The sequence below is a fragment of the Tinamus guttatus genome, unplaced genomic scaffold (assembly GCF_059628265.1).
Source record: "Tinamus guttatus ecotype Peru unplaced genomic scaffold, ASM5962826v1 Tinamus_guttatus_pri_ptg000652l, whole genome shotgun sequence".
Lineage (NCBI taxonomy): Eukaryota > Metazoa > Chordata > Aves > Tinamiformes > Tinamidae > Tinamus > Tinamus guttatus.
Genome location: NW_028289186.1, coordinates 154,917 through 179,496, shown reverse-complemented (window position 1 = coordinate 179,496; position 24,580 = coordinate 154,917). Strand labels below are relative to the sequence as shown.

The following is a 24,580-nucleotide window of genomic DNA, read 5'->3' as shown; positions in this document are numbered from 1 at the left end:
CAGCTTCATCAGTGAATGAAAAACACAACCAGTGACGGAAGCTTCCACTAAATGTCCATAATTTGTAGTTCTTCAAAGTTTTTTTTTTTTTTTTTTCTCCATTTAAAAAGCGGGAAAGAAAACAGTATCAGTTTGTAATTGCAGTTCCTTTGAAGAGATGAGTAAAGTCCGGGATATGATATTCTGCTCTCAGCTGAAACAGCCTATACATATTTTATAAACAAAAATTACATCTTAAAACTGTGAGTAGATTTAACAATGGACTCTAAAGAATTAAACATCATATAAACATTTCACGCTTTCTGTTTTTCTTTCCAAAGGTCCATAGTCTAGTCATTCAGTCCTGTGCAAAGGTCATGTTACTATGGTTATGACCTGCAAGAAATGTGTTGCCTTAGAGCAGCACAAGTCACATGAACAGGCTAAAAGCCAAGACGGCTGATTCAGAGTCTTGACAGGATTCTCATGCTTGCCTTGGTTTCACTGAGGAACAGTCTTTGCACCACCAAGTCTATGTTCGTCCTTTAAAAGTGTTCATGCAGGTGTAGCTTCCAGAAAACTTATGGATTTCTTCAAGTGCTGCCTGAGGGAGAATGCTGTTGGAAAAGCAGAAGGAAAATAAGCCAAACAGACAAACCTTTCAATCTGTTCTAATAAGAGGACATGTAAGTTTGCACGTGTAAACATACATGCTGGCATGATCAGGGAGCTAGTGAAAGCAGAAAAAGCAGCTGTCAGTGTGTATCAGAGCTTGCTGGCTCATAAAATTTTCTCCCCTTTGCTCATATCTCTCTCCTTCATGGGAGGGGAGGAACCAGTCTGGTCCTGGGTATCAGGTAACAGCCAAACTGAAGTTCACCTTGGTGTAGAGGCAGCCGGACTGTAAGCCAGTCATGCCTAACTGTGTAGGCTATAGTTGGGAATGGAAATATTTACCTTTTTAGGATGACGAGCACACGCATGGTCCATGGAAGGAGGAGGAAGGCTTGGTTCGTCTGAACAGCGTCCACTGTCCTCCTAGCCACAGTCTCTGGCTTGAGAGGAGGAAAAAGATTAGGGAACCTGAATAAATAAAGTAAAAAATAAAATAATTACTCATTAACCAAGCTCCTTGTTTAAGATACCAGTCAAAGTCCTGGGGCCCCCTAAGTTATCACTGGTTAGTGGCATTGATACCCAAAATAGACTAGAAGGAACAGAGAATGAAAGCCAGGTCTGTAATTCTATGTTCCAGTCCTGTACTACTGGATTGGCTGAAGAGTTAAGGAACAAACATGCTGCAGTCCTTAGGAGGCAGTGGCAGAGTGTATTCAGGACCTTGCTTCAGGGATTTGCTTAGGCAATTTGCAAGCTAACATCACAGCTCTGTCTTTTCAGTGCCAATGTTCTTCCTCTCGTCTGCTCCCTGCTTGATTCAAGCTCTCGACAGGTGATCTTCCCTCATTGCTTTTGATACCAAGAATAGGACTTCTGCTGGGTCCAACAGTGGCACAACATTGCATATTTTCCCTTGGCTAAAGGAGCACAAACTATATTAATGGGTCATTCTGTCCCTTGTAAATGATTAATTTCAGTCTGTGGCTGTCACTCCCTTCACTGGGAAAGAATTAAGAATTTGAATGAATAAAGAAGGAATTTGTACTGTTAATTCTCAAGTAATTCATAGGCTGCTCCCTTTTGAATTACCTCAATTTTCAGATTGCTTCCCCTCCCTCTCTAGTGGCTGCAAATGGCCCCAAAACACTCAGTGAAAAATAGCTTTCAGTTTTCTCTGTAGAAGCAAACGCTGCAGACACATTCTCACACAGCCCAGGCAGTTTGTATGAATGTGGCAGCAAACCCAAGGAACCAGTCTGATGAGTCCCGGGCGGCCTAGGGTGACCCTCTGTTCCCAGGCGGTCAAATGAGACATCGAATTCTCTTAACTAAATGAAGCATTAATTAGGAGTGTATTCTGATGATTCATTTAAAATGAGATGTTTTATGCTAGCTCCCCTGGACTGACCTGATTCTCATGCCCTGAAACATCTCTGTGCTTGTGTGGAAGGGCAGGACTGTTGTGGCATTCACTCCAGGACAGTCTAGCAAGCCCAAGGTCAGGCTCTCCATAAAGGCAAAGGAAGAGGCTTTGGAGGTGCAATAGTCAATGGCACCAGGGATGGCTGACAAGGCCAGGACAGAGTTCAAGCAAACAATGTGTCCATGCTGCAACTCCAGCATCCTTGGCAGGAATGCTTTGGTGGTCTGAAGAACAACAGAGAAGAAAAATAAAAATAAAAAAGTTTTGCTCAGCAGAGATACAACAAAAACAGTAGTGACTGAAAAATAAGGTGACAGAGACAACAAACTGAACTGAGCTGTCCATTAAGCTAAGAAAGGAGAGAATGCTTTGTTGCCTTGTGATTCTTTGAAAGCTTCTAAACAAAGTTTGTGCAAAAAAGCAAAACCTTTCCTGGCATATATGTGAATGGTGGCCACAGATGAAGGCCATGAACAGAATGCTCTGTATGTTTAAGAAGTTCTTAAAGAGGATAAAGTCTCCAGTAAAGAGATTAGATCACAAAGAACTCATTTTCTTTGTTATTATAATTATTTCTATCTAATTAGAAATGGAATGAGTTCGTGCTAGCTTCCTTCCTTGAGCAATGCAGCCTCGTGCTCCTCTCCACACACATCACTAGGCAGAAAATTCTCCTCTGCGTGCTTGGTTTTTCTCAGAGGAAATCGGATGTTTTACTGGAAATCTCAGAATGGGGATGTAAGAACATCAAATACTGTGTAACTACTGGAAGCTTTTAATATGATATTTTAGAAGTAACTGAAATCCATTTGAGAGAGCCTGTCAAATTTAATTTTTGTTCATCTTCTTTCCTCTGGCCTTTGCCCCTCACACTGTTTTTCCTGTCTCTCTCTTGTGTCAGGCTGATTTTACTAAGCATCATTTAGAAAGGCCGAGCAGCAGCCAAATGTTCACTGGCTGTAATCTGTCACCCTCATTCCCAAATCTGAATACATGAGCTACAAGAGCTCAACTTACCCAGAACTGTCCCAGTGTGTTTATATGTTGTGATTTGAGCAGTGCATCGTCATCGCTGTCCATCAGGCTCTTACCATGGACCACGGCAGCATTGTTCACTAGGATAGTGATATCACCCACCTGCAAAAACACAAATGACTTGTCACAACTAGCACCTCTCCTCACAAACCAGGAGTCACTATTGGCCTTCCAGAAGTGCTTGAATACATTACTATTTTCACAGCTTTTGGCATTTTTGCCCATGGGTTCTGTAATCCTTCTGGATCATGTAAACTGATAACTAGATCTTTGCACAACATCATTTGGATCCATGTTGAATCCAGTCTTTCTCACATACCTCTTCTCTGTCCAAGCTCATCTTGGTATTCTAAGAGTATAAGAATTAATATAAAATTAGGAAGGCAAGTTCTTTGCTACTTTTTTCCTAGGGCAGATATTTATGTACTAGTATGTAGAAATGACAAAATTTGATTAGTTGTCATTCATACCTTCCTGGTATGGGTGAAAATGTTTACCTTGTGGCAAAAAACAGGACAAAAACCTTCTGACATAAAGAAATGTCTACCTTTGCTTCATTCCTAATTTGCCAGTGGAGGTTTTTTCCCCATCAAAGATGAGTGAATTATTAAATGCTGTTTCCACACATACCAACCTTTTCCCGCACAGCTTTGGCTTGCTGGTAGACCTCCTCTCGGTTTCCTACGTCGCAAATGAAGTAATGGCACTCGGTCCCCATCATCTTGATTTCCTCTGCGGTCTCCTTCAGGCATTTCTCAGTTCGACCCCACAGGATGATCTGCAGCAAGAAACTTTTGTTAAGGTCAAACTCTGCTTTGAATCTAAAATAATTAAAACATGCTTCTAATTCAAACAATTTGAAGAATATATTTAACGTGCTTTCACTGCCAGCTCTCTTGCACTTTTTCATTTAAGACTAACAATGATTTCTGAACCATGATTAAAATGATGTATAGGATATGGGATTCTTCTCTTTACAGCCTGTTCTTTACAAACAAATCATAGTGAAATCAGAAAATCCTACTTGAGGTATTTCATAAGCTTTGAGAAAATATTTGCAAAATACTGCTCAACTGCAAGCACACACACATTTCACAACCTACAGCTATGTGGAAAGGGGAGGAAAAAAAATCACCACAACTGCCAATGTAAGCATCAAGCTTGATGCCCACAGAGTCATGAGCTTGTGTCAACGTGGACTTGAGCCTCTCAGTAGGGTTGGATGAGTCAAGTGCAAATGCTGAAAAAATAACTGACAAATTGGATAGTGATGGGATACAGAGAAAGAGGAGAGAAAGAGAAATAAGGCATCAGATGGGCTGAGTAATTAAGGCAAGAAATAAACCTCATGTGCCTAGCACTCCATGGCTTCATGCTGCTATTGCAAAATAAAAAGACGAACCCTCAGTCGTCCCTTTCAGCTGTTTCAAACACCCATATGGCCTCCTGTTCTCGCGGGTTGTCATTGGTGCAATGAATTGTCAGGCAATGCGTATGGAAGGACAGTTAAGCAACAGATGACCTCTTGACATTACATCCGCATGTGATGCAACTCTTGGACATAATTTTTTTTATGACCCAACACTTCATGATCTTTAATATCCTACAGATAATCTTGCAAGATGACCCCATTAAAAGCTAGGCCATTTGGGGTAGAGAGAATTTGCTGATTATCCCTCTAACAGCATGAACTTTAGTGATGATTTTTTCCATTAGAAGTTTTCAAGTCCCTAATGCCATTCACAGTCAGGTGAAGGCTTCAGACTGCGTAAGAGAAAAGCAGTAAATAAAAGACCATTCGTTTGTGCGAGGTGAGAGTTCCCTAACAGCACAGTGGGAAGTCAGATTTCCTGCTGTCATTTTTGCTACTTTTTACAGATGGATAAACTCAAAATTCAATACACCACATTTCTGGTCCAAATTCAAGCCTGAATGCTCCTGTAAGATCATCTGAGGCTTCAATTTCTCTCTCACATCTAGCCAAGACTTTAAACTGGCACAGACTTTTCTCTGGCCTCCCAAAATATCAAATCTTTAAAAAGGATGAAACTTCTACTTGCTGCTTTAGACTCACTTTTGAGGGCTCCTCAGCAGAAGGCTTTCGTTTGCATTACTGCGTAGGCAATAATTCCCTCTTTTCTTCTTGCTTGCAGTGGTTTCATCACTGTTTTTCTAGGTCCTTATTCTACTCTATTGCCTCCTGAGGAGACTGCCTACCAACCAGCTTGTAAGTCCTCAACTCTCTGAAATCCACCGGCTGCAGAATCCGCAATTTGGTCCTTTGCTGTCCGGCGCTCCTGAGGTTGTACTCACCAAAGCAGATACAGGGCAGAACCTGAGAGCTTAAGCATCAGTGATAAACGTGCAGGCTCTGAATGCTCCTGAACTAAAGGTTTGCTTGCAGTTGAACAGATGAAGGACTGCGGGGCTGAGCCTGGGTCCTTCTGATGCCCCATGAGCTCCAGCCTGAAGTGGAGCAGTTGGTACTTCTCTTTACATGCAAGGACTTCAGTAACTCTCACATCACCCTTTGCTTAGTCAATACCAAGAAAAGCATCTCCCAGCAGCTTCATCCTGCCCTGGTTAGGATTTGAGTGCTCTGTATTTGTAAGCAGTGTAGAGCTGGAGCTTAGGAAATGCTCCCTTTTATTAGGAGGCAGAATTTTCAGTGTATAGACATGAGTCCAAGAGTCTGATCTGTGTTCCCGCTCCCTTTTAATTCTGAATTGGCAGTAACTATATCCCAACTGGAGACTTAGGTCCTGGAGAAAAGGACTTTCAGTCACATAAATACCTGTCTGTGACAGGGAGAAATGCAGAGGACGGAAAGAGAGCAGAAATGCTGTAGATTGTCCCACAGCTTCCAGGAGGCTGCGCAGCCACCCGCTCCCTGTTATGCAACGGCGGAGGGAAGAATATTTAATCTGTGTCTTGGAGAAGTTCTTGGACAGACAGTTTTCCGCTCTGGAGAGGCTTTCATCTCCCCTTCATCTCGTCATCCTCTCCCTACCGCACTAGACACGCTCTCCTTTCACAAAGTTACTGACCAGAAAATTGCCGAGGGCAGCAGCCCAGCGAGGCGGCTAATCCCCGCTGCTGCGGGCCCTGCGCTTACCTCGCGCTGACCCCGGCGGCCGCCCGCGCAGGTGGAAAGTTAAAGCAATCGCCCGCGCCGCGGCGAGCGGGGAAGGAGCCACCCGGCCACGGCACCCGCTGATGGATTTACCGTGACAGGGGATCTTGGTGTGTTCCCCCCGCTTAATTAGCTTCCAAGTAGCTAATGGCGGGGTTGTCAGGGTTCAGGGCAGATTTTCTCAGGATTTATTCGTGAACAGGTTTTGCAAAACAAACCTTATCTCTGCACCCGCCAGCAAGTCACGGAGCGCCTTATCTGGCCTTAGGAAAATTGCTGCGGCTGGAGCGGCAGGCTCGGCAGGCGCCACATCCTCCGCTCCCCGAGGACTTGTTTAACTCTGGACTTTAATCTGATAATGAGACATGCCCCGAGGTCGAAGGGGAGCCAAAAGGAAGGTTTCGCTGCTGCTGGCCTAAGGCAAGACCTGCTAACAGAGGCCTGTGCTGGCTACTTGCCAGGAGCCCCAAACTTGAGCAGTTTTGAATCCTGCCTTTTTCCCGCAACGCAAATTGGGCAGAGTTATGCTGCTGAGAGACACAGAATCAGATAAGGCTGCTAATTTATACGAACTTGTCCAGACTGACGCTACTATCACCCTGAACACACACGCATGATCTGCACACCAGAGCCCTCAGTACAATGCTGGCGAAAGAGATAAGGTTAGAATTGATTTTACATCATTTACTAGGCTATTTAGCTGCTTGGTCCGATTTTGTTGCTAACACAAGTCAAGAAAAACAGCAAAGGAATGTTACCCTTTTGTATCACCAATTAATTTGGCACTGGATCTTCAGCAAACCTGCTGTGCTAACCTCTGCCCCTCCAAAGAACAAGACCAGCACTAGAAGGAGCCCACAGCAAAAGTGTCTGTTTTGGGGACAGAACACGAACCATTCCTTCACGCTTCCCTGGGATTAGCTCGGTTGTATTTTAGTAGAGTGCTGCTCACGCCTCATCTTTTCCAATGCAACAGCACAGTGTGTGCATAACCCACTGCCTTATCCCAGGACACCAACACCGGCTACTGGCACCTCACAGGTGGCCCCCCAAAGACATTCCAGGGTGCCCCACAACCCCCGACAGTTTCATCTATTGTGAAAACAGGAGGCTAAACCCTACAGCTTCAAAACCCTTCCCGTATTTTGTTGTCAATGGCATAAAGATTTTTCTCCTCCACCCTTTCCCCTCTCTTGCCCTCAGGGTGAAGTCAGGCAAGTTGCTGCTTGGCCTCTCCGGGGCAAGGCACCGAAGACTAAGGTTAAAGGTGCGGCTGCTCCCTGCGGAAAAGCTTTGGAGAAGGGAAAAGAACCTTTTGATGCCTGTAGTAGGTCAAAATACTTAACCCAGCCCCTTAGTGACACTTGTGTAAAAGTAAGCAAACAAAGCAAGCGCCGGAAAAAAATTATCAATTCCCACAGCAGAAAGTGAATATCAAAGCTGCAAGGGACTGGTATAACTGCAGATAAGCATGGGGGACTCGAGAGAGTAAGCCCATTTGCCTGTTTTACTCACAAGCTTCTCTAAATCAGCATTTAGAGGTTGTAAAAGTATTTCACTATAAGAGTTTAATTTAAAATTGAATGCTGCCAGCATGCTGAGCACAAGACTCAGTCCTTATTGTGCACTGCCTTGAGTGAAAGCCAGCGTAATAGACAGCAATGAGGATAAAAGGTCTAAAGAGACACTGTAGGGACAGTAAAGGAGTGAATACAATTCCTTTGGTCTGGAGGCAGAACTTTAAGTGCATTACTTTATCTTTTAACTTAGCACTCAATGAGATTAGCATTATCCAGCTAAACAAAGCCTCTTTCAACGGTACCCCAGCCACCCCCTTTCCTTCTCTGCGGGAACGGGAACAGCACCTAAAAATCCATGGGAAAGCATGTGAACACCTGCCTGCTGCTCAAGGCAGCTTTCCTTGCAGAGAACCTTTACATTTCTGTCTGCACGCAGCCATTTAGGAGCAGCAGTGAACAAACGGCCACTGTTCTCACACCCAGGACTACTTAAGGACAGGTGCCCCCCCGCTGCCTTTTTTTTTCCATTTCTTTTTCTCCATTGCTTTCGTCTGCAGCATGAAATGCGGCTCCAGGCTGCGCTGGGAGCAGCAGTTTGCAGCTCCGCGGTGCAGAGCGGCACAGGAAGGGTGAGGGTTGTTTGCAAGAGGAGGTCATGCAGGAGTCAGCCTTTACAATCCTATTAACGCTGCGACAGGGTCAAACCGAGTGCACGTTCCTGCAAAAGCGCCAAGTGGCCACGGGCTGTCACCCGGCAAAGGCTGAGGGAGGCGGTTGTGGGGGAAAAACGACAGATTTTTTTTTAAAATGGTAAATGTCTAACACACCATGTGTTAGAACTCGCCTCTGCTCCAGAGAATCAAAGTGCATGGGGAAATATCCAGCAAAGAAAGTCATAGGCTGCAAAGCTGGTGGAAGTGGCAGCACGGGGCTGGGGATGAGAAGAGGGGGCTCTTTTTATTGAAGTTAAAACATTTCATGTAAGATTTTGAAGATGTTTACCACGGGAAATACAATACTCCATTCTGTAGAAACAGCTAGAGTGCTGCCACCTTTGGCATGCCATCCCTATAACCCAGATTCCTGCAAAAATGTCCATGGAGATCTCAGGAAATTATAGGGAGCGTAAATAACACAGGTGCCAAAAGTCTTTTTGTACCCCAAGGACAGCAGACAGGATAAAAGGATAGAAAGTCAATAAATAACATTTTAAAAGAGAATTTGCTGGATCTGCTTGATGAAAAGGACAAGGTCCAACATGTAATATTGCAACATAACCGAAAGTTTGCTATTTGCTCTTTTTTTTTTCGTTCTTCCAAAATGCTGCATATGTTTGTGTTGCACAAAACCAATCAGAGAAGAGTTCTTAACATGTGCAAGTAATAGAGCTAAACATTTACTATGATACCACAAAGCTAAGACACCAAAAACTAGGAGCATTTTTGTAAAGCTAAAAGCAGTAAGAAGTTGAGATTACAGGGATTTAACAGGGGACACCTGAAATCAAAAACATGGTCACAATTCACTGCAGGGCTGTGTCTGTCACCTTGTGAAGGCAGAGTGACTCCTGAAATTGCTTGATTCAATGAAAACTGAAGAGTCTGTTGCCTCTGAACTTTACCCATTTAGATGGGAGGCAGGGGGGATATATAAAACTTCACTACGGTCTCTGTAACCACAGTCCTTGGAGCAATGTGAGGGAAAGAACTGGGGGAGTATTTAACGTTGCTAAATTGGCAGAACGGCTTGCAACAAAATCAAACACACCAGCCTAAGGATGAGCAAGGTTTCTAAAGCTGGCATTAGTCATCACCTTCCAGAAGGGCCCAGGAGATGCTCAGGATCATGCACATGCATCTGCATGTTTGTGATGCAACCCTTTAGTGAAGGGGAGTCTGCAGGGAAGCTAATGGAGAAGCATTAGCTTTAAAAGAGCCGGCATTAAATCCATAGATAAACTGAATGCTATCAACAGTTTCAGACAAGCTCTTGTATAAGCCTTTTCTCTTCTAAAAAAGAAAATTACTACCATTTAAAAATCATCTAAAGGCTGTCAAAATGAGTTATCCCTACAAGTATTTTATTCAAAGAAAACAAGGGCTGCTACTTGAGAAGAAACCTTTAATATTTGCTTACTTTCCCAGCTTTTTATGCCCCCCCCCCTTTTTTTTTTAAATGGTGATTGTTGCTATGCAATTTGGCAGAATTTCTGAGCATTATTATCTGGCATCTACTTAAAAAAAAATGCGAGAAACAGCACAGCTCTAGCTGACCCAAGCCAACTCCAACCAGGTTCGACTGCAATTATATTTATTTCAAATAAAGAGGCTGGCCAGGCTACTGCAAAGCCATCTCTGGCACATTAAGCAGTTACTGCTCTTGGGAAGTCCCAGCCTTCAGATGGAGTGGCTGATCACATGCATGCTCTTTAGGCCACTGCAAAATGAAAACACAAAATGAAATTAATTCACTTTGGTGTAAAGATAAAACCAACTAAACTATCACAGAACACAAGTGTTAGTTCCCAGTAGAATAAATTAGATAATCTTCTTTGCAAGAGTCCATGGAAGCCCTAAATCTTGATACAAATAACCTAATTGTGTCTAAACCTTGTGAATCAAAACCAAACCAGAAGCGAGCAGTAAACAAGTGCAATGATGTCATTAGGAGCTGGCTGACCCACTGCTGAACCCCAGGCTCTAAAGGACGTGCAAGGTGCCAGATCATTGCACACACACACGTCTGATGGCATAAAAGGTGTCACACACCAAGCGGCAACTGCTACACGTCACCTAAGGAAATGAAACCCTTAAAAAACCCCTTTGATGGCCAAGTGTTTCAAAGAGGCAAAGTTCATGCTTCCATAAAACAGCACTTAAAAACAGGACACAAAAATCTCTAAGATGCCTGGATTAAAATCAAATAGCAATCAACACACAGAACACTCTGCAGTACTGCAAGGTCAGCGTATCGCAAAAGCCCAAGTCAAGCAACTCAGTTCAGTGAGACCAGACTCCTGGTTTCCCAAGGGTCTTGGAAATGTTCTTGCATCATTTCTGACAGCTCACTGTAGTAAGAGCCAGCCCTGCTCTATTATCGCTTTGGGAAAGTATTTGTACCAGCTGCATGGCTTTTATATTGCGTTTGGAAGCACCACTTCTTCACTTGCAAACAGTAAGCTGAAATTTGTCCTCTTTTTGTACTTTCTGTAGGAGGCAGGGCACAGAGAATTCAGTTTGCAGTCAGATAATTCCAAGTTGCTAAAACCAAATCTTATTATATCCCATTCCCTCTGCAGAACATAAGATGGATAAATGCGTCCCAGGGAATGTTCTGTTCAGAGATGGGCTGTCTGTTTACTATTAGCAAGGAGATTAAAATGACAGATCCAAGACAAACACTAACATAATCTCCAAGGAGAAGAGATCTAATTGTCTGCTGGTCCTGTCAATCTCTTCTTTTTAAGGGCCAGGAAAGGTGAAATCTCTTAACAACAGGATTTTCCACTCCCATAAATTTATTCCAAGTCTTGTAATATTTGAGGTGCTTTTTAAAGTCCGTCATCCACAGTCAAACAAGTAGCCAAAAATTGCTGCTTTTGTTTGAAGTGCTGCAAGTTTGTCCACTCCTCAAATGTGCAGAAAATCTTGAAAACTTCACTTGGTTGTACCCAGAGTCACATACAAAGCAAATAAGCAAATAGGATTGGGTTTTCCCTTTAAAACCTCATGCTTCTTTTTGAGTAGTAATTCAACAGCAATAGCAATGGAGGAGACATTTGCTGTACAGCAAAGATTGTTTAAAAAAAATCTGAAATAAGGTTTTGTCAGTGTCTGAAGGTTTCACTGATACAAATGCTCAGCATACACAGAAATGAAACACACACTAGTTGTTTCAGTCCAGGACTTAATGGAAAGGAAAACATATGTAAGAGACAAGCACTACCTATCAGTACAACTAGTGCAAGCTGATGCCTACACTGACTGAGGGGTCAAACACTGACTGCAGCAATGACACGTTTGCTTGGGCAATGTTGGACAGAAATCCCTATGCTAAACAAAACAAGTGATGAATACAAGCAACGTATTCAATAAATTGTAATTAATAATGTGTCAACATAAGGCTGGCTGTCTGCAAAATCCTTTCTTAATTATGCGTAATTTGGATTGTGCACAATCTTGGATTCTTTCTAGGCCTTTCAGTCAAATACTTAAAAATAGAAGGTCACTCAAAGCAAATTCTGGTGTCAGACTAATTAGGCATTAGATCAATAGCATCTTTAACTCTTTTTCATGATTCATACTGATCAAATTTTAAAATGTTTTTATAACGCAGTAAAAACTATCTATATATGTTAATGCTTCAGATGAAAATAGTTCTACAGTTCCCAGTCAACTTTTTTCCAAGCCTGTACCAGACAGGTGACGTAAGTGCAGGAGAAACCCAGTGGATTTACAAGTCATGGGAGGCGCTGGAACCACGCAAATAAAATAGGGATGACTGAATCCCTTCAAATAAGGTGAAAAACACAGATCAAAGCATCTTCTTGTCAATGCAAAATGCTTGTAACAAACAACAGGCAAGCTCTCAATGAGAAACTGAAACAGCCACGGGGAGGGCATTATTTCAGAGGCATCAAGAGAGCAGATATCTACTAATTCTGGTAGTATTTGCCAACGAGAGACACTTATTCAGCAAGTTATTCCGACTGCTGGCCTTGGCACCAGCGCACATAGCAGGCTAGATGCCATCTGGGCCTGGGACTGGACACAAGGGATCTTCTTCCCATCCTTAAACTCCATCAACAAGAGTTATTTTACATGACATGGGAAAATGTTCACTCCCCAACTTCTCACATAATTCTGGTCACTGGCAAGTTAAGACATAGTCTAGTAATTCATTGTAAGATTAAGTGCATTTACCGCCATTAAAAATACCTCCCAAACTGTTCAGCTCATTTTTCTTTCAACTGATTGTTCCACCACCATAGGAGAGATTAACAGCCTGACATCTGCAAGATGGGCAAGTTTTCTCATTGTACTAAAATATCTAAATCATCTGATACCATGGATGGTTAGAATTTAATATCACAAGAAATAATCTCTTCGATACAGTATTTCCTTTTAGGTTATTGTATCTATTGCACTGAGACATGTCAAGTTATCTTTTCAAGACAGCTAGTTACACTTATTTGGATTGATAAACTACTACAGATAAATGCATTAGACATATGGACTATCTGTCATTCTGGTATCTCCACAGGGCATAAAAAGGATTCAGTATGTGGACAGACACTCTATACTAATATGTAAATTCTACCCTTTTTTCCAAAGTATTGTACACCAGTCCAACTAAGCATCTATTTGTACAGTACTGCATCTGCATTGGGTATGGTATACCATTTCTTTTAAAAACCATCATCTAAAAGGATTTATGATTTCATTATGTTAGATCACAGGGCCTATTAAAAATAAACCCATTGTGATTAATCACATTCTTGGAAAAACAGTTCCTTGTAGTCTGAGATTCTGTTGATTTTAAATCAACTCTTTTCCTCATATTAATCTTCTCCGGGGTGGCAAGGTCAAGTCTATTCATGTTCTGAACTCAAAGCGGATTATAAAATACATGTCAGAAATTGGTTATTACTTGCAGAATTCAAGTGTCTTGATGTCTGGCCCAGATGCAGTGGATTTAAAAAAGGGCAGAAAACAAAGCAGGACTTACTTGTTAAATTTACTTCAGGTATGCAAGCTCATCCCTCCCCCCTTTCCTCCGGCACATAAATTGTGCTCCTTTGTACATGACAAATTAAACGTCTTCTAGTTTGGAAGACTGTAGCAAATCTGGATGGAGCTCTGTGGCAGATTAAAATTCTTGTGTGTTAAGACTTTGATGTCAGCTTCTTCTTTATGCAAGATCTGTCTTTAAGAAGAGGTTAGCAGAGAATTCTAGAGGTTCTGGAAGTGAATTCAGAGATGGATGGCTAAGAATGAACAATATTTTTAAAGGCATTTTAGATGAAGATCTCTTACCAGAATCCATGTAAGATAATCCTAACAGCTTTTGTCCTACATCTTGAAAAAGGGCACAGCTCTGAACAACTACTTCAGTCATTCATCAGCATCGGTCTTGCTGTTATGTCTTCACTTCAGGAGATGAGTATTACTTTTATATCCAGCTGTTATCATGGTGCAGTTAATCTTTTAATATATAGCATTGGTCTGAACATATATGTTAATACATACAAATCAGAACAAGAGTACATCAACATGATTCACACAAATCAAAGTACTTGTAGAATTAGATACAAATTATGCACACAATGGGGAAGAATGTTGCAGAAGCTCATTTTACAAGTTCCAAAAACTTGCATTTCTGGGCATATGAGTCTAATTTCTAAGACTTAATCACTATTTTTGTATGGTCTCTGCATATGCAATACTCCCACCCAAACTAGAGTCCAAAAATCTCACTCAGCTGAAACTCTCTAATTTTAAAAGGCTCTCAGGCACCTGAGATTTCTATGAGGTTTCTCAGTTCTCTGGAATTCACTGGAACTCAGAGGGAAACTGGCTCCAGGTTTCCCAGCAGCAATGAGCTTAACAGTTCTCAACCTCCTCCAAGCTTCTTCCACTGACTTTTTATTCCTAGCCCTATACGATTCTTTTCACGCTGCTTCACAGTTATTTGGGATGTGCAACTGCAAATTAGTTCAGAGAATTAACCCAACTGCAAAGACCCTTCATTGGGGCCATTGCTTCATGAACAGTTGTGACAACAGTACGGCATGAAGAGGGTATAAACCAGCGCTACCAGAGACGAAACTTTATACAAGGACCTTCTACTAGAACTGATCAAGGCCTTGAGGAATTGTTTAGATTGAAAACAAAAAGACAACCGCAGTCCCAAATGACAATATATCTTCCTAAACAAAGACATTAAAGTCTGCCCTTGAAAATTTTGTGAAAGTAATGACTGAGAAATAAATAAAGAGGACCTCATCTGTTCTAGCTTGAAAAAGAAAGCTAGCAATATAAGCCAAAAATTCTGTGAACAGTTTTCAAAGCAAGAATTTAAGTGGTGTCTTCAATGCTTCAAAATAATCACTATATTTGTGGGATTGCCCTGTTGCCATCACATTGCCACCCGGCTCAAAGTATCTTGCAGACTAACAGAGCCAACCGCCCGGACTGCAGCTCTGAGAGGGAGGTCATGGCCATCCAGCAGGTGACAGCAGCTCCTTGCCATCTAGTAAGGACTCCTGTCTGTCCAGATGTTCCCGAGAGCCTACTCCATCCAAAGCACAGGTGTGGAAGTCCACCACATCATGTAGGCTCCTGCACTGCAGGAAGCGAGCAGCAAGAGGACAGAGTAGGAGAGATCGCTCAGTGCTTGCACAAGGTCATTTCTTGCATAGTGACAAATGCAGAGAACTCTCTCAAGGTGAATAGATGGTTGCGACTCTCACCAGCAGCGGCCTCTCCCTAACACAGAGGCAGCTGCCCACAGCCCTTTTGGTATTTTGGGAACCTCTCCTATGCTGTGAATGCTGCTGATCTCCTGGAAGGCCAGGTGTCCATCCAACAGCCATCATTACCAAAAAGGCAAAGACAGGGAGAGAAAGCAACCTGGAGCAAGTCCAGAAGTACAAAATATATGTAGTATGAAACAAACTGAGATCACAGAAATGATCACAAAGAATTGGAAAGCTGTTGTAAGTTCCCTTGTAGAGATGCTGCTGAAGATCCACATTGATCATTGAGACCACAGCTCTCCATGGAAATAAAAAGCCTAGCAAAAAATCAACTCATTTTTAACCAGTCTCCAATAGGAAAGGCCTAAGTTAGTCTTCCAAAGTCAGTCAGATAACCTTGAGCCCTAAAATACATACTACAGTTGGGGAATGTGTTTCCATACTGTAATTACATCTCTCCCCTCCACTCAGTTTTGGTAGGTTTCTCCAACCTCAATAATCCTGAATGTATCAGGACCAAGAAGCTCTCATTTAGTCAGAGTCCAGATTAAATCACCTGTGAACAAATTAAGTTAAATATAGAAGGAAAAATTTAGACATCAAGGAAATGCCCTGAAAGAAGACCTGACAAAGAGCAAGGCATACAAATGATATAATCAAGCCTCCATCATTGGAAATCATCAAAAACAGCTTTGACAGATCTCTGGCAAATACACAGTCATAAAAAATGCTTGCAGGGAAAGGCCTAGAGGAACTCAGTAATATTTTCCAGCTCTAATCATCAGTGAATGAATCCATTCAGCCCTTATGTTCCCCTGACTACCCATATCTGTACATGGCTGTTATTTCAGGCGAGAAACTGTTCAAAGGAGCAAGTCTTTGCAAAATTGTGCAGTATATTCCTTGCTAGAAACCTCATTAATTCTGGAAGGGAATTTTTACTTCATGGGCATTCAATCACAAACCACTAGAAACTCGCTAAAATCTCCACTTTTCCCTTTTCAAGCACAAACACAATTCTGCTATTTCAGTTAACCACACTCAGTCTCACACATTGGTAACTTTATTAAGACAAAGGTGACACTTTACTGGTCAAAAATATTTCAAGTATGATCAACCAGGCAAGCAACAATAGCAAAAATTTTACAAGCAAACAACTACACACTGAAAACACAAAGTGCATTTCTCCAGGACTTGAACAGCAGCAAAACAACTCCCCAGTCGGACACATTTCCACAGAGCAGTGTTAAACTTGAATTACAGTATTTGAGTTCTGGAGCAAATCCAACGCTATTCACTGCATAACAATAGTAACCTGCCCCATATCTTCTATAAACCCTGTTTTTTGATACAGCACATTTGTGGGCCAATGACTAATGACTTACTGCCCCCAAAATCACTGGGAAACTAAATACAAAAATCTAGAAGACTAAGATTTCTGATACTAAAACCACAACACTGCTTTGTGCCCTTGCTGGAACCAGAGATGCCAGCAAACCACCATGAGAAGATAACATTTTAGAAGGAAAGGGCCATCAGCGTTTATCTGTTCAGGTCATATTTGAAGCAGAGCAATGGAGCAAGGGGGGACAGGCAAGGTAAAGTGCAGTGCAGCCCCAGAGCGGTGACACACGCTCCCTTCTCAGCTAACCTGTTTTGCAGGAGATTTTATCTCAAAATTATGGTTGTATATCGCCGCCTACCTCCAAAACGCTGCCACTATGTCCGCGTGCGCACGCGCCCCGAGGGCTCTTGCGGGACACACTGCACACCCAGGAGAAGCTCAGAGTGCCACAGTTTGCAGCCACCTCTATGTGAAGTTGTACTCAGTCTCCGGACTTCCTGCCTTTGGTGGAAGGATTTTTCCAGACTTGGAATACACCGAACAATGAAAAATTGTCCTAACTTATTAATGATAATCCAAGACTCAAGCTGTACTCAATTATAAAACTACAGTAGAAGATAAACAGAAAAACAGAATATCCAATTGTTACAGGTCTTATTGAAGGGCAGCTTCTAGTTGCCTCAAGTCCTCTCCCTTTCTTTTTCATAAAATCAGTAGTGCTAAATGGAGGCTTTGCATCCTACAGAGCCCGCATCAAAACACAAAGTCAAGTTTCAGCACAGGAAGCAGGATAGCAGCAAAGGGATTGGAGACTACTACCCCTAAGTACAATCTGCTATATGAAACGTTGAGGAAGGAAAAGGGTCCTGTGTCACGGGGAAAGGGCTTAAGTACCACAGACGGTGAAAGTTTGAGTGCCATTTTTGACTCATGGGATAGCCAGGATTTAGCTGAAAGGAAACCCTAATTCTGATAGGCAAAACCTGAAACACCTTGATCACAGCAGGGGAGAAAAGCTAAAACAAAAAATCCTGTAAAACAACTCTGGAAACAATACCTAGCAGTCACATAGGATTTTGTAACACCACATGAGAAAAGTACAAATCTGCCCAAGAATTTCTCATCTCCACACTTATTTTAAAGGGCTCGCTCTTTGTTTGCTCCATGCCAGCTGGTTCGCTGGGGTGACCGCAGGTGTTGGGCATCCAGCTGAGCTGCAGCCAAGCGGCTCTTGAATCCGCTGTAGCAATGGTGGCACCTCAGTGCTCCAGCTTAGCACAGCAGCACCGAACAAATACGGGAGCTCGGCCGCCAAACCGAGAGCGTGAACACACTTGCTTGGGTGCAAAGGTCGATCCTCCCACTCGCTCTGCCCTCCAGAACTTGCAAACCTCAACACGGTGCTTGCCAACATCGGCGTTGAGCGCCTCAGCGCCAAGGTGCGTGGGGGAAGCGACAACGCGGCACCCCGAGTTACACGCAGGGAGCTGCGGGAATATCCTCTGCGTTTGAGCTGCGCTTGATGCCGCATTCATCACCGCTCCCTTGGAGGGGGCATTTCTGCAGCCGGCTGCTTCCACCACCCCTTCCTCCCGTTGCCCAAGGCGGGGAAGTCGAAGCCGCGGGCTCCGGGCGGCCCCTTTGCCGCATCCCCCGCTCTCCCCCCCGGCTCCCGCCGCTCACCTTCCTGGCCCGGCGCCGGGCGAACTCCCTGGCGAGGTGGCGGCCGATGCCGCGGCCGCCGCCCGTGATGAGGACGCTGTCGCGGGCCAGGTCGCGCCGCGCGGGCGGGCGCACGAGGCGGGCGGCGGCGCGCAGCGCCAGGCCCAGGACGTGCAGCGGCAGCAGCAGCAGCAGCGCGCCCAGCCGCCCCCAGCCCATGGAGGCTCCAGCCCCTCGGCGCCCGCACGGGAATAAAACACAGCAGCGACGACACACACACAAAAAAAACACCCTTCTTGCCCCTCCCGCCCCTAAAAGAAGCGGGGCGGGAGCAGCACGGTGCGAAAAGCCAAGTTGTTCCCGGGTTTCTTGCTCGCTTTCCTCCGGGATTGCCGCAGGCTGGGAGAACGGGCTCCCTGGTCAGCTGGAAGGCAGTTTTGTTTTTAAGTAAAGAGACAGAAGATAAAGTAGAATCAAAAGCAAAGCATCCCTCTGTTCCAAATAGCCACAGAACGATCCGGTATCCAAAGCGGAGGGTTTTACACTTGGAGAGCAGCGCAGCCCGACCCGCCTGCAGCGCGGGGCTGTTCTTAGGAAATGGCTTAAAGCGGGCAGAATTGCCGGCACTTTCTCTTCGAGAAAGGGTCTGCTCGGGGCAAGCTCGCTGTTGTGGCTCGGCTCCCCGTAAACATCCGCGCGGCCCCGCGCACTGCCCGCCCCCCGCGCCGCGTTGCGCGGAGCTTTTATAGCCCGTCGGGGCTGATTGGCAGGCGCGGAGCCCGGAGCGCTCCCGGGGAGGGGCCGCCGCGGCTCTGCCCTCCCATCGCCGCTGGCCAGGGCCGGCTCGGGAAACTGGTGCTGGGGGCCCATGGCGACCCCGTGCCCGGCTTAAATGGCCAAAGCGGGATCGTGCGGTGGGGACTTGCCTCCTGGATTTGCCTGTCTGGCAGTCTGGGCATGGCGTGAGGCTTTGGAGCGGGGCTTAGCAACCACTGAATGAGGAGGGAGGCTTCTCTGCTCCCATCTCGGCTTTGTTTTTTTTTCCCCTCCCAAGACTTTTTGTCCAGTTAGCAGGGCCGTTCTGCAATGCAAGAAGGTCTGCAGCCCCCAGCTGCTCTGTGGTAGCAGAAGGAAGGGCAACGGTGTTGCAAGGAGGTTCCCCAGCTCGACTCTGCACTGCTAAGCATTAGCTGGGTATGTTATGCATCTAGTTGCACTGTTGCACGTCTGAGGGGGACCTAACCACACGTTTGAACAGAGCTCTTCATGAAGAGTTACTAGTCATGGTTGCCACCAGAATAACGTAATGTGCAAAGCTTTTAGGATGTCAGGAGATGCTCTTGGGGATCAAGCCCCCGTGGCCATCTCCTCAGTCACACAGAGGAAGACTCTGTGCTTTGCACTTCATATGCTACTGAGAATGTGCCAAAATTACACAAAATGCAAAGCCCTGTGTTAATTTGGGAGGCCCGAGTCACTATGAGCTGTCCTGGGAAGCCATCTAGTGCTCCGAACCAGAATTACCGGGAATGACAATGCTGAAAGCGTTCGGCACTTCTGCGCTTCCCAGAGCTACCAGGAAGTTTGGAAATGTGTGAGTCTCGGTGCCTGTGCATGTACTGCACAACCCCCTTGGGAAATGCAACAGATTTCACATTTCCAAATCAAGGCAATGCTCCTGTGGGTGCCGTGGTCCGAAGGTCTACAGTGTCCCGCGGGGTCTGCAACCCCATCACTGGAGCCAGCCCCGTTCAAAACCTGTCTCACACAGGTTTCTTTTAACACACACACACAAAAAGATCAACACCGAAATCCCTTGCATTCCAGCTCTGCTAAGACTTCCTTGGAAGTGTTGATGTTGAGAAAAACTAAAGCAACATTGATTAGGAAGCAGCTGCGGCCTTTGCTGTAAGTGCCAGGTGAGCTCACATGAAACAACCAGACGACTGCCACGTATTGTCACATGAGCAGCACTGTCAAGAGATTTGGGGAGAAAAAGTTGAAGCATCTCACCAGAAACGGCACGTTATAGTTATAGTTATTCCAGAGTCAGGTGGTATCCCCAACTTACTTAGCATATGTGAAAAAACCAGAGCACAGAGAGTTTCCATTGCTGCCTGGCAGCGTTTCACACCTCGGGGTGTTTTTACAGTAATACCTTCCGGAGTGGAGCTGGGGGAGGCACCTGGCACTACAGTTTTCGTCTCAGTCCAAAAACTTTAAAGCGGAGAGAGAAATTACACAGAGAGCCCAGTGTCTGGCTGCAACAAGGATGACAGCGTCTGGACTGTTAACAAATACAACAACTTTCTGCTGCAGAAAGGGGTAGTGTTAGAAAAGGAAGGAATTTGAAGTCTGTCAAAATGAAATTGGTTCTCGATTCCTTAGTTCATTCCATTTTCATGCATAAATCTCCACAGGCACATTTAAAATACGAAAGTCAGTAACACTACACACACTCCTTGTTATTCAAACGAAAGGGCAACATTAAATTATTAATTTAAAACATGTGCAGTTTCTTTGATGCCACTGGGACTAGTCTAGTGAATATTTCATATACTTGTTTCTCATTTGAATTACATTCTAAGATATATTGGAAGTGTTATTTTTATTCATTGTGATTTGGCTTAATTGAACTATGTGAATATTTCAAGTAAAAAGACAGTAATTTAAAAAGAATTACTTTCCTAACATGCTCTTCAACTTTCAGGGAAAGCATGGACTATATTACTTCTATTTTAGATTTACCATGAAGCGCTTGCAACCAGAATAGAGGCCTTAGGTAAGATGGCTTTATACATTCTTACTAAGTTGTTTTGAATTAATACCTTTAAATTTAGATTATCCTTGAATGTCCCAGCCCTGGGACCTTAGCCAAAATGACGCGTTTACATTTTCTGAATGCACAATAGCTGCCAACTGCAAAGGTAGAGTAGGAAGGCCTATACAAATCAAACCCTGCTTTTGGACTGTTTTATATTTTTGTTATATTTGTGTTATATTTACTCATACTCACAATGAAGATTTACTCCTCTTTCCTAGCTGCCATGGCTTGAAGGAATCAATAACAGTGAAAAAAAAACAAACAATTTTCTCCACAACTGGGGGATGAATTCTGAATACCAGTTACTTGGCCATGTTGGCCATTTTAACAGAATAGAAGGGGAGTAATTCTGTGTTTTTAACTTCAAACAAGGAAACAAAAATCCCCAAATATCTACTGTACACTGGTGAGGCAGATGCGATAAAAATCTTGGAATGCAGAGTAGTGCCATGACACAATGGAAAGTTTGTGTCACCAGAGTGCCAAGTAGTACCAGCTTTTTACACCAGTGTGAGATGCCTGACCATGGGCAATCTATCAGAGTCACAGGTTAAAAAGACACCTCCTTTAAAAAAAGAAATTCTTTTGTCAAGCTGAGCTTTTTTTAGTGAAATATTCCTGTCAGGATTGCAGAAATGAAGAGCTTACTTTTTGTGCTTCTTGATTTCATTCCCCTTTTGAGTTCACACTTTCCATTTGAAACGTGTCCCAGTGGTTCTATGATTCCACACTGTCCTTCTATATGTTATTAAGCATTAACAGTATGATAGTGTTATGTCGGAAGTGAAGATTTGCCACGACTATTAAACAGGTCCCTGTTTAATATCTAGCCTTGATGGAAAACAGTCTGTATCCAGCCCTGTGTGAAAAGGGACATTTGGAAATCCTACTGCTTTCTCAGGGTCTCACAACAAATCAGTGTTATATCAGTGTCTCACTAAGTTCTAGATGACAACCTTCTCTAAATCCTCTATGTGTAGAAACAGCTGTGTTTATAAACAGAAATGTTTTCAAAGTGCATATGCAGACTTGCTGGAATGCAGATAAGAGGATGCAACATCAAGAATGTGGCATTGCATGCAGTTAGTTATTTTATTGCATGCTAGATTTTATAGTTTTTACTAACTGCTTTGTTTTCTCAGCTATGTTTAATTAAGAACAAAAAATCTATATCAGCAAAAAAAGATCAATAAGAAATTAGAGTAGGTTTATTAATACTGAAGAAACAAACAGTCTTCTAATGACATTCCGATTTTTTCAATCTCTATTTTTTTAACACTAACTTTGCACAAAACAAAGGTATTGCATGTGAAGGGCCAGATTCAAAGCTAACTACAGTTAGTGGTAATATTCCCACTGACTTCAGAAAACTTTGGAGTAGCTTTTTTTTTTTTTTTTTTCCCCCCCAGGTAACTAACATTCAGATATTGAATATGAAGCAAAGACTTTTGAGGATGCTGCATTACAACACCTGCAATCTGTTAGCCCACTTCCTCATATTGGAAGGAATGAAAATATGTAAAGAGACATATGAAAAGAGACAGCAGTGAGAAGTGCACTCAAGTGAACAAGAATGGAGTGTTAAACTGACAGAATCATGTTATGTTCTCTTTAGTATACTCACCCTGCTTCTACACTGCTGGGTATTTGCCTTTTCCCTGTGTCTGCATGCCTCAGTCCCATCAAAGCCTCTAAGAAACACAAGGATAAAGGGAGACAAGAATTAAGTCCATAAGGGCCTCAGAATTACAAGAAGTTTATTGTTTCAAGAATCTGAACTGAAAGCCTACTAAACCAACGTGATACAGATTTGACAAAAACAGAACAGTAGGCTAATTCTTTTAATAATTTTGTACCAGAAGCTTGTAAACTAACGTAGAAAGAAAATCTCTGGACAGAATATTTCCTGAATACTTTCTAACAATGTTCCTTTTAAAATAATTTATTACCTGTAATTATAATTTGTTCTCAGATGTAGTGGTTTGCTAGTGCATGCCAGAGGAAAAAATCCAAGTCTTCTAACTCTTCTAAGCTCTTTAAACTTGACAAGATGATTTAGAAAGGAAGCCAAAATGAGGAGGAATGTTACCAAGAGCTGTGCCAAAGGCCAACTTTTCCATTTGGAAAGGCTACAAGGACCAGCGTTAGATTTTTAATGGCCACTGTTAAAAAAAAATAGAAAAAAGGAAAGAAAGAGAAAAGAAAAAAAAGAAGAAATTAGGAGTTAGGGAATTCTGAAAATGACATTCTCTCCCTTTAATCACGCAGCAGCTAAGAACAAACAATAATTCTTTAGCCAGATTTACTACATTCAAGACACTTTGAAGAACACATTGCTCCCTTTTTCCATACTAGAAGACTGACCAAAGCACTCAGAGGTCCGCCACATTCAGAATGATCTTAAGATTCCTCCTTTCTTTTCCACCTGAAACCATAGTCATATTCAAACATAATGAGTACTTTAAATCTAAAAATGAATCTGAAAAAAAAAATCCTTTATATATATATAATATATATATATATATATAATTTTTTTCAAAAAAGTCAGTCGAATTATTGATCCTCACTTCCCCACTGGTCTGGACGGATTGGGAAGATGGGACAGGCTCGGTTAGGCATGCGGCACCTCGCAGTGATTCAAGAGATAATCATTTCCTATCTTAGTCAAATAATTTGAGCCAGTATTGAAAAGACACTTGCTGCAATCACATGTTTCAGGCCTGCTGACATAGGCAGAAGATTGTTTGTTAGAGTTTTCTTACCTGGATTTTTTTTACCCTTACCGCATTTAAGGCACATGATTCAATCTGCTGTATTGCCACTGAAGCTAATAAGTAACCTCTTCCCTTAAGCCTCCAGTCTGGTCACTCAAATCATCTAGTAGTTTATCCTTTATGACTCAGGTTGTTTATTTTGATTCCACACAGAAGGAAAAAATACTTTTATTCTATTGATTCACATTAAGGTTTCTCCCTCTTTCCTCTAATAGGGCCAAAGTTTAGCTAAGTGGGGGTTTCTCTAAGCAGATGTATTTATTTTGCTTCTTTTATGAGAAAAGCTAGACAGGATTAATCTTTTTTTAGTCAAAATCCCGCATTCTGAAGGAATATGGATACAGGCTTATCAGCCAAATGCACCATCTTATGCCGCACAAAAAGGAGTATTTCTCTTCTACGGCCATGTCTGCAAGCCCTAATAATGTATTTTAAAGGGAATATTTATTTGGTTAGTTGTAAATGATAGTCCTATACTCATCTTTAACAGCAAAAATGCCTTTGGATCTGCTTTGGAGTGCCTGGTCTGCTTGCTGTGGCCACCCACTGCCTCAGCGATGCAGCACGAGCCAAAGCTCCGCGCAAGGAGGCCACAGAGCAGCCTTGACCTTCTTCAGACCCGTGGCCAATTTCCATGGCCTCATAAACAAAGGTCATGTTTTAATCACCCTAACGAGTACACCTGGAAAAAAACAAACCAAAATCAAAACCAAAAACACACTCATTTGTCTCTTCAGGCCTATGAGACAGAAAACAGTTACATCAGATAACAAATACAGTTAATTTAGAA

The 24,580-nt window shown here is 43.1% G+C and overlaps 1 protein-coding gene across 3 annotated transcripts; it reads right to left on the bottom strand.

Annotated features, from left to right (window-relative positions):
* Window positions 1-243: 243 nt before the first annotated feature.
* Window positions 244-22,656, bottom strand: DHRS3 (dehydrogenase/reductase 3). Of its 3 annotated transcripts, none has more exons than XM_088536208.1 (6): window positions 22,641-22,656; window positions 3,690-3,833; window positions 3,038-3,157; window positions 2,006-2,244; window positions 937-1,062; window positions 244-596 (listed from the first exon to the last, which is right to left on the bottom strand). In XM_088536208.1, exons 2-6 carry the CDS (start codon window positions 3,774-3,776, stop codon window positions 512-514), a joined length of 657 nt encoding a protein of 218 aa, XP_088392334.1. In that variant the 5' UTR covers window positions 3,777-3,833; window positions 22,641-22,656; the 3' UTR covers window positions 244-511. The 3 variants fall into 3 exon arrangements, with proteins under 3 accessions (XP_088392334.1, XP_088392333.1, XP_088392335.1); XM_088536207.1 differs by lacking the exon at window positions 22,641-22,656 and adding an exon at window positions 18,214-18,435; XM_088536209.1 differs by lacking the exon at window positions 22,641-22,656 and adding an exon at window positions 17,588-17,603.
* Window positions 22,657-24,580: the final 1,924 nt, after the last annotated feature.